Source organism: Mus caroli, chromosome 1 (genome assembly GCF_900094665.2).
Source record: "Mus caroli chromosome 1, CAROLI_EIJ_v1.1, whole genome shotgun sequence".
Taxonomy (NCBI): domain Eukaryota; kingdom Metazoa; phylum Chordata; class Mammalia; order Rodentia; family Muridae; genus Mus; species Mus caroli.
This window is the reverse complement of record NC_034570.1, coordinates 77,130,955-77,141,605: the sequence shown is the minus strand read 5'-3', so window position 1 is coordinate 77,141,605 and position 10,651 is coordinate 77,130,955. Positions and strand designations below refer to the sequence as shown.

General features: G+C 40.1%; 1 protein-coding gene across 3 annotated transcripts in view; it reads left to right on the top strand.

The window, feature by feature from the left end:
* Positions 1-8,685, top strand: part of Pid1 (phosphotyrosine interaction domain containing 1) — a 287,502-nt gene extending 278,817 nt beyond the window's left edge. For all 3 annotated transcript variants that reach the window (XM_029477050.1, XM_021159725.2, XM_029476816.1), the window contains exon 3: positions 6,127-8,685. In XM_029477050.1, coding sequence (XP_029332910.1) covers positions 6,127-6,603 — 477 coding nt within the window. In that variant the 3' untranslated portion in view covers positions 6,604-8,685. The remainder of the gene's footprint in view (positions 1-6,126) is intronic.
* Positions 8,686-10,651: the final 1,966 nt, after the last annotated feature.

The following is a 10,651-nucleotide window of genomic DNA, read 5'->3' as shown; positions in this document are numbered from 1 at the left end:
TCTCCTCTCCTCTCCTCTCCTCTCCTCTCCTCTCCTCTCTCTTTTTTTGAACTCCATAAGTACAATTGGACTGATGTCCAGCTTATACAGCTGAACTCCTGATCTTTGGAAGGCTGTAAAACCCCTTGGTTGCCAGTATGTGTGAGCTCTAATACAATCATCCATCCACCTTGTGTCCTTGTCAAGAGTCCAGGTCATCACCATTCTCATTTTGTGCTGTCTAGAGAGAAGGGGAGCAGGTTATAAGCAGGGTGAAATGTGGACTGTCCTCCAGGAAGAGAAGTGACATTGGAGGAAATGAGGACTGACCTCAGGAACCATGGCTTACTTAGCCACAGCTGAACAGGAATTCATGAATGGAGCGCTGGTGGGCAGGTTGGACAGCTCATACTTGAGAAGGAGGGGTTCCAAGGACAAAGGCATTGTGGACCTGCTGCAGGTCCCTCACACATGAAGCCTGGGTACTGTCATATGCTGCAAACATCCTCAGATAGTTGGGTATAAAGCTCACTGACATTCACTGCAGATACTGTTTGGCGTGTCAGTTTATGCAGGTAAATAACACACGAGGGCAAGCTTTCCTTTCTCTGTTATTTGTTTATTGCTCTTAGAATGATTTGTTCACACACTCTCACTTTGTTTTTTTCCTTCATGCCCGTGTCTCTGACCACAGAATAGATGCTGATTTTGACATACTGAGGCTAATTATTACTCCACCTAAAGGCTGCTCTTCTCATCTTATAAGTCAATTTATTATCCCTGGAAAGTAAAGAACTAATAAAAGCAAGGAAGCAAGAAAGAGAAATATATGTTCCAGTTTTGGCAGATTTAAGGACCCATTTTGAAATTTGGATATTTTATTAGCTCAGTGGCCCCAGAAGGATGTACCTCTAATGGATGGGACTTGGAACAAATTCATCAAGGAAACATTCACTTCTTTCCTGCATTCCCTCTCTCTCTCATCATGTGCATCTTACTCTGTTTCACAGCTGTGTTGTTGTTGGGACACACTCATTGGGCTTGGTGTTCCCAGTGCCTTAGAGCAGAGAAGATGGCAGGCCTCCCATGGAGAGTATCTAGGCCAGAGATGGTTCTCTCTGTAAAGATGCAGATGTCTACATGTGCAGTGCACAGTGTCACTGAGTTTTGGGCACTTCGAGAAAATGAATTTACTTTTTAATTCTTTAAACTTACAGATTCTAACTACATATCTTCACAGGGTTCAGGGGGAGCCCTTGTACATGTCTACATTGTACAGCTATGAGAGGTTTATTACTCTTCTAGATATTTAACATTTATCATGATGAGAATATTCAAAGTTCCCTCTTTTAGCTATTTTGGGTTATCTGACACAGTACAGTTGACTGCAATCTCTCTATATATAGTAGTGTAGAACACTATTTGATTTATTCTCTCTGGCTCTCACTTTGGGCATGTTCACTATGCTTTCCACTCTTCTATTCTCCAAATCTCTGCTGCTGATTATCCCCCTGTCTATTTCTGGTAGCTTGGCCCTTTTAGAGTCCCTATTCTTGTCATTTGTGAGAGTTGCAAAACAGGAATAACATCTTTATCTTAAAACATCTTGGCATATATGAATCTGGAAAAGAATTCATTTACAAAAGTGCTAGACAATTGGATCTCAATCATTTTGAAAGACTAATTTCATCTAAGATGCCTGTGACCAGGACAGAGATAATGAAAACTTGGAGGGACACCAGCAAATGGGGATATCTCTCATCTAGTATAAAAAACGCTCAACAGAAATTCAGACTCTGCTATGCTCTGTGCCTCACATATCACTAAGAGTTGCTGAGACCTCAAAAGTTTTACGGAAGTATGTTCTTAGTGCTACTCTCTGAATGACTCCGGATCTATCTCCTGTCTAGATCTAAGTTCTGCACTTTGGACAGAGTTAGTAATGATAATATCCCACCCCGAAGTAGGTATGATGGCACACCTTCAGTCCCAATAATGAGGAGGTGGAGTAAAATTCATCTCTGTGACTTGAAGGCCAGATAGGTTTACTTAGCAAGTTCCATGCCCTCTGGAGCTTCATAGTGAGTCCTTGTTTTGAAAAATCCCATCCTAACCCACAGAGTTGTCAGTGAATCTGATGTATGTAATGCTTTTACCATCATATGTGATATAAAAATCCTTTAGAACTTTCCCGTGCCCTTGGAGTTTGATTTTGCTATGGACATAGCAATTGATGAACATAGGTAAATGGTGTCTTGAGACATTTAGCACATGCTACTTAGTGGCTCTTTTTCTGTCACTGGTGAAAGTAGACACTAGCTTAGCTGAACAGATTTAATCTATATATCATGTTTTACCCCAATGCTTTAAAATTCCCTTCATAAATATCTATGCATTATTAAGTAGCATTTATTATTGTTTCATTAAGACCATTGAGTTTTGAATTTCTGTCCCATTCTTCCCCAAACATACTTCCAAAATAAAACTATTTTCCTTAAAAATCTTTACCTTATAGTAAAGATAGTAAACATTCATAAGGAAAGTTACACTTTTTCCTTGGATGGCTATCAGAATTTTATTACTACTAGGTAATGGCTTTTGATTTGGATGAGTTAACTACAGCTTTTAATGAATGGTTTTTGGGTTTTTTTAAAGTACCTTTTAATTATCTTGCAGTGGAATTCTCTATATAACTTTTAGAAAGAAGTGTGTGTGTGTGTGTGTGTGTGTGTGTGTGTGTGTGTATGAGAGAAAGCTGAAAGTATATCAAAAGAATTCCCCTTCCACCAGACTACCTTTCTCTCACATATAAACTTGATTATTTCTAGTTTCAGAGAGTAGAACGAATGTACTTTGTATTTTCCCTTGAGGTACCCAAATTAGTTGTTTCCTTGTGTGTGTGTGTGTGTGTGTGTGTGTGTGTGTTTGTATGTTCATACATAGAATACATAGAATACATACAACAGGATGCTCCAGCACCCTCACCTCCACTGAGCCACTTAATTCTTATAGGATTCTAAAAACAGACGCTCAGCATCCCCCAAGCAAGAGCAGCCAATCATTGTGCCTCAAGCTTCCATCTCCCACCAATCTAGTTTGTGTCTCTGTGACTGTGACTGTTTTAATGTGATACATTACAGTCTTCATCTATTTTGTGACTGACTTATTATGTTGAACATTAACAGTCTCAGATTTTATCCATGTGGTAGCATATGCAAGAGTTTCCTCCCCTTGGCACTAAATAATATTTCACAGCATATGCATATTCACTTGGATGATGCTGAGCATTGGGTTCTTTCCATACTTTAACTGTTAGGCACAATGGGTCCTTTGATCTTGAACATGTAAATTATCTCATTAAGACCCAGCAATTTGCTCTTTTGAGAAGGACAAATGAGTCATGTGAATCAAAATCTGTTTTGACTTTTTGATGAACTACTGTAGTGTTTGTATAGGTCCAAAGAACCCACGATTAGAGGCCAGTCCTCAGGTTGGTGCTGGGGGACAGAACAGTACTTTGGAGGAGGTGGGAATTAGTAGAGACATGAGATGCTTTTTAGTGAGTTCCTTTATAGTTCTTGAGAAAACACTGTAAAAGTTCAAGCTAAGCTGTCCCCACCCTCTCCTTTCTCTCTGCTCCTGCTCAGCATCCAACCTCTTCTTTCTATTGATATTCTTCTAAGATGTGTCTATTTAGTTTCCCTTGCTAGAAGTTGACCAACATTCCCCAGTACTTTGCCCCACTTTTGGACTTTAAATTCCCAAATTTTGGGCTAAACCAACCTCCTTTATAAATATGTATGCTGGTCCAAACATCCTGTTTCCTTTTTGTTGTGATAAAATTGACTAAAAGCAACTTAGGGGAGGAGAGGATTTATTTGCATCACACTTCCAGGTCACAGTGCATCAATGAGGGGCATCAAGGCAGGAGCTCAAGCAGCAGCTCGAAGAGGATTGCTACATGGTTCCTTCTCAGGCTCATGTTTAGCTAGCCTTCTTCTATAGACTTGGGACCACCCACCCAGGGAAAGACTGCCCAAGGTGAGCCTCTACATCAATTACCAATTAAGATACCCCCCGACACACACACACACACATACAAACATGCTTATGGACCAGTCTAATTTTGGCAATAAAGACCTCTCTCTCAGGTGACTTAGGATGTGTGAAGTAGATAAAAACTCTTTTACTGTCTGATGAATAACTAGCCAAAATATTATTTCTATATGAATTTTAAATCTTCCAATGTGGTATTGTTTTTCAACTTGCTAATACCTATAATCATCATTTATTGTTTGGTAGCAGTCATAGTCATGTGTTTTAAGTATTAATAGTGTTTTCTTGCAGTTCTGAAAATGTTTCTCAAATAATCAGTGTCTGAGTTAGGTTTCAATTGCTGTAATAGAAGACCATGACCAATAGCAACTTGAGGACAAAAGGGTTTATTTGACTTACATAGCCCAGTTCACAGTCCATTGATGGACACCAACACGGGAACTCAAGACAGGAACCTGGAGACAGGAACCAAAGCAACAACCACGGAGGAATGCTACTTGCTAGCTCATTCCTCATGCCTTGTTCAGTTTGCTTTCTTATTGCCTCAGGACAAGTTGCCCAAGAGTGGGAGTGCCCACAGTGTTCTGCCATCTTTCATATAATTTATCAAAGAAGAAAATGGCCATAAGCTTACCTACAGGTCGATGTAATGGGAACATTTCCTTAAAAGAAGTTCCTTCTTTGATGACTCTAGCTTATGTCAAGTTGATGAAACCCAACACGGTTATCAATGTTGAACATCTTTTCACATGGAGTGGCCATGTGACCATCTTCTGCAGACAAAAATCTAGGAACGGACCATGCCTTAGCTTTTTCATTGCCAGGATTGAAGATTTGCATTACCAGAGCCAGAATAATTACACTTCTAAAGGGAAGCTCTTGTCTCAGAGAGAACCAGTGCACAAAAGTTGCACTAAAACCTCACTTTCATGTTCTAAAGCTTGTGTATGCAGTGCTGTAGTCCCATTAATCATAACCATTGACTTGGAGCCATTGTGACTAAATTTCATTCATCTATTTTCACCTTGTTCCTCACATTCATAGTGTTTAGATATCTGTGTCTAAATTTCAACCAAACTCTATACAATTTTGAATTGTTAATTGGCCCCTTAGGTTTCCTGTAGTTCGTTAATGGTAGCACTGCTGTAGCAACAGTCTTACCCATTCCAATGAGAAAAACAATAATGTATACCTCCTGGCAGACTAGGAACAAGGGCACATGTGTAGTGGTCAGAGGACAACTAGTGGAGGTCAGATCTCTCCTCCCAATGTGTGGGTTCAGGGATCAAACTAGAGTTTTCAGACTTGGTAGCAAGTGTATTGGCCATTTGAATCCTTTTGCCTTTCTATAAGCATTTTTTAAAAGTCAGTATCTGAATCCTTTAGAATTATTTTTCCCTAGTTTTAATAGTGCCTATCTAGATATTTGATAACCTTGCATTCTAGTCTTATCTAATCTCTCAGATATAATCACATAACCAAATGCCCATCATTTCAAAAACTGTTTATGTTGAAAAACATAGGCATTGTGGCATTTAAAAAAAAATGTCTCAGCGGAAGGAAGGAAGGGGGGAATCACGCTTCAGGCTGTACTTTAGACAGAATACTTTTTGTGTCTTTGGTATTAGCTGGAAGCAAGCAGCACAAAGGAAGTCAAGAAGGGAAGGATTTGGGGGGGAAAGGATCCAGCCAAGAGATAAGCTTAATAAAGGCTTTGTTTTGCAGACTCCTGGTTTCCTGCTCTCCTTGAGTGCTTGCATTTCTGATTGATTGAAAGTAAACTTCTAGTGACCTAGGATTTGAAAGAAATACCAAATTAACAAAAGACCATCATCAGCTACTTTCAAAGGCAGGGTTTGCAAGAGGGAAGATGTGCTTGAAGGATTAGATTTTCTAAATATCCAACTCTATTTATAGTATGTAAACATTTGTCCTGGGAAAAACTTGGAAGAAAGAAAGGAAAGAAATTCTGCTTGCAAGGGTCAAGGAGTAAGTGTACCCCTTTGGTGTCTGTCAAGTTGCTCTGCCTATCAGAGTAAGCTCAGTGCACCATACTGACCTCTCGCTCTGTTTCCTGTCGCCCACCTGCAGGTCACCTATCTGGGAAAAGTCTCTACCACAGGCATGCAGTTTTTGTCTGGCTGCACCGAGAAGCCAGTCATTGAGCTCTGGAAGAAACACACACTGGCTCGAGAAGACGTTTTTCCGGCCAACGCCCTCCTAGAGATCCGGCCATTCCAAGTGTGGCTTCATCACCTTGACCACAAGGGTGAGGCAACAGTGCACATGGATACCTTCCAGGTGGCTCGCATTGCCTACTGCACAGCTGACCACAATGTGAGCCCCAACATCTTCGCCTGGGTGTACAGAGAGATCAATGATGACCTCTCTTACCAGATGGACTGCCATGCAGTGCAATGTGAGAGCAAGCTGGAGGCCAAGAAGCTGGCACATGCCATGATGGAGGCATTCAAGAAGACTTTCCACAGTATGAAGAGTGATGGGAGGATCCATAGGAGCAGCTCATCTGAAGAGGCTTCCCAGGAATTGGAATCTGATGATGGCTGAAGGAACTTAAGATGTTCCAGCGAAGGCAGCATTTGGGCAAGGAGTTTCAGAAGCTAGACATGTCTGCAATGATTCAAATTTGGTACGAAAGGACTGCCAACCTCTTGGCTGATCATGCTTTTTAATTCAGAAGAGTGATTCTAAATCTAAAGAATCATATTATTAATTATGTGACATTGAAACCTGCTGCTGCCGTGATCTTGAGGAGAGTGCAGATAGGGAGGAAGGTTCCAGACTCTCCTCTAACTTTTTTTTTTCCTCTTCTATTCCAACACTTCCTGCTGGGAGATCTCCACGCCTATTTTCAACATTCTCAGGCAAATACTCCATGGCTGTAGTTTGATAGACTGTTCCAATCTGCCTTATGAAATCCAACAAGAATGTTAGTGGCATCTCTGTGATCCCTAGGCAGGCAGGAGACATGGGGAGGTGCTGTTGGTATGGAGGCTGCAGGATGGAAGGGACATGTCCAGGTGACTGACTGGTTGCTCCTCCCCCTTGGCATGTTTGCAGATCCTCTCCTCAGTCCGTGAATCAGCACAGCTTGGATTGAGCTTTACAACTAACAGCGCGCTAGATGGCAGTTAATTCACAGTTAAAGATAATGCTTTTTATTTACACGAGTATATCAAGTAGTACCCTTCTATTGTATTCACTTCCTCTATTTTCTTAGAATTCTTGCAACTAATGATTGTTCCCCTCCTTCTCCCACCACCAAGTTCTTTGTCCTTCCAACCTCCTGGAAAGGGATGAAGGTTCAACATACTGCAGGACTCCAAAAGGGAAGAAAATAACAAATTAAGTAAATAAACGATCAGGAAACCAACCAGGAATCTCAGACATCAGAAACCCTGGTAAAGAAGTGAATGAGTCGCCAAAGTCTATAGAGGCTTCCCTTTAGCAAGCCCTGAGATATAGTGACTTCCTTGGTTATGAGTCTTGTTGAATGACTCCTTTTGGAAAGTTTAAACTCTGACATGGCATTGCCCTGGAAGTCTGGCCCCATCATTTAACAAGGAACTCAAGTAGGAAATGAGTGGCATCAAGTCAGTTTGCCTAGAAATCCCATGTCTTTCTGGAAACCTAAAGGGAAACATGATCTTGTTGTCCTGAAAATGATATTTTAGAGTCTGAGTGACCCCTTTGACTATCAGTTCTGAAGAGCAATTCTCACTGGTAACTTGACATCTCTCAATTTCAGGATCTTTGCCTCTCATTAAGTCATGGGAAATATACACATTTAAGGTGAATAGACACATTAAGGTGGCAAAGGATCTACTTTTTCAAGTAATATTGCTCCTTTAAAAGGTGTGTTTTCATTTCTGGTGATGTCAGGGGCAACGGGGTATCTTAGAAGCCTTAAGTGAGAGCTAATATAATCCAGACAGCAATGGTGTTAGTATTTTTGGTCTGTGTACCCACGTGCCCATGTATATGTTTGTGTGTGTGTGTGAGAGAGTGTGTGTGTATGTGTGTGTATGTAAGTCCCCTGTGTGGGTCCAGTTTCAAGGCATGTACAATAAGCATGGAGTCGTATTGATGAGGACTTACCTCCTGAAGATATGCTTGTTGCTTTATGATATATGTAAACTATTCTTTAGAAAAATGCATTCACTCTTTAATAAAAGTATGTTTGTGTTAATAAAGCCAGGACGTTTCACACTTTATATGAACTTCCCGTTTTTTAAGAAATGGAAATTTGACATGTAAAATAAATCAAACTTGGTAAATGGGGCAATTTTATTTATTTTTTTAATTGATCAAGCATAGGGCATTCCTTGTGTTTAGAAATCTTTTTCAATTTGTTTTTCATAGCTGGATGCCCCTTAACTATGAAAATAATGTTACTAATGGTGTTGATCTTCATGTTTAATGTGATGGACTTATTTCAGAGAAGAATATTTCCAAACATTTTGCAAATAATTTCCATTTAACTTCCCTACCCCAAGCCTATGTACAGGAATTGTCCATCCTGTTTCTGAAAGGTAAACGTGCGACAATACCTTTGAAGAGTGGATAAAATTGTCTCCCCTGGGCTGTGATCTCTCAGAATGGGCACATTAATAAAGCAAAGAAGCTGGCTGTGGAGCAATGTCCTTCACGGAATCAGTAATGAACAAAAAAGACTTTGAAGGAGAAAGGATGGGTGCCTGCCGCACAGATGCATTCAGGTGTGGATTATTACCAAAGTCTGATTGAAATGGCACTTCTCTCCATCTGATGTTCCCCCAATTTCAGTTTCATACTCTTGTCCTTGAATTTCACTAGAACAAGAGAGGAGAAAGGAGGGTAGAGGGAGATAGGAGGGAAGGGAAGGGGAGAAAGGAAAGAGGAAGTAAAGAGGGGAGAATGAAAGAGATGGAAAGGAAGAGGCAGAGAACCTGGCCAGTACAGCTCAAAGCAGTGACGTCTCCCTCCCTCAGTAACTGGGCATCAGAACCCCTGTGCATACACTGTTATTTATTATAAAAGGGTTTTGCTGGAATTCTGTTTTGAGTATGAAGTGTGACATGAGATGTAACTGGTTTGGATAATATCCACACAGCGTTCTACTTGGGAAGATGGGTAAGTAATTGAAGATAAACACAGAATGGTATCTTTGAATTAACTAATGATGCCTTCTTGACAGCCAGCTGTTTATTCCTCTAAAATGGATGTTCCAGCCTTTCTTTGTGTTTTAAGTGTCTCCTGTTCCCTTCTGTACTAGAGTCTTTGTGTTAGTGGCCACACTCTTTACTTTCATGATCATTAACTCTCACATATGTCAAACAACCTAGTGTTAATATGGAAGTTACTATAGCATTGAGGAGCCAGAGGCTTAGATCTACATCCTTGGCCACAGGGACCTAGCCAGGACTTGTACTGAGATCCATCTGAGGCTGTTGCATAGTTGCTGTGTTGAGACAAGATTCATCTTCTTTGGATTTTTATTTCCTCTCAAACCTAGTTTATTTTAAATTAGAATACTAAAACTTTATAAATAAGCCCCCCCCCCCACTTTTGTAGTGTTTTTAACAGGAACAATGTTAAAAGCCAAGGTCCAAGAGACTTAACATAACATAAAAGTTTGGTTGAGTTAGTTATTTTTCTGGCTATGGGCAATGGACAAAATTCTCTGGTTATACCACATCAAAATACCCCTTCAATTTTGTTTACACTAGGGTATTCAAGAACTTTGAGTGAAGAACTGAGGAGATGGCTCAGCAGTTAAGAGTGCTTGCTGGTCTTACAGAGGACCCAGGTTTGGTTCTCAGCACTCACATCAGATATGTTCCATACACATGCAACTTCAGTTCCAGGGGATCTGATGCCCTGTTATGGGTCCTGTTATTGAGTGCCCCCTATAATCACTAAGTGCAATAAAAGATTTAAAAACTAAATAATAGTAACAACATCAAAACCCAAAACCCTCTAAATCAAGTCTTTCTGCTACAGGATTCTACAGTTTTATGTTATTCACTGTAGTTTCTAACTACACATCTACTTTTACAATTACACAAATGCCTATTTAAATCTTGGATGTTAAGCTATTTTTAAGATGGTGGAAACTATCTCTGTGTTGTTTGGTGGTATTCATGTTTTATCTCCAACATCCCTAGCAGGCAACAGGAGGAACTAATTATGTGTCTTTTAGAGGGCTGCTGACTGGACGGAAGGCTTCATAAGTGGAAGAATCACCATATCTTGGATTCACAGGTTCAAGGGCAAAATCCTGGAAATTGAGAAGGCTCCCTAGAGTTTACTTTTCCCAGTTTCGTCAAAGATGAAAAAGCAAAAAGGAAAATAGCTTTTTACTGAAGTAAAATATTATCTCTTAACTAATTATAAAGACAAATTGCAGATATTTGGTTAGATGGGGGAAAAAAAGCAATGCTAGACAAACTGTACAACTGAAATGTAATATGCATGATTCAAGGAAACAGACAGATAAGATATTCATGGCACCTATGTTGAGCAGATTACAGCATGCTGGTCATATAGAGGTTTCTATATTATTACTGTCATTTTGACCAATGAGGTATTGAAGGAGACACATTTCCATTCTCAC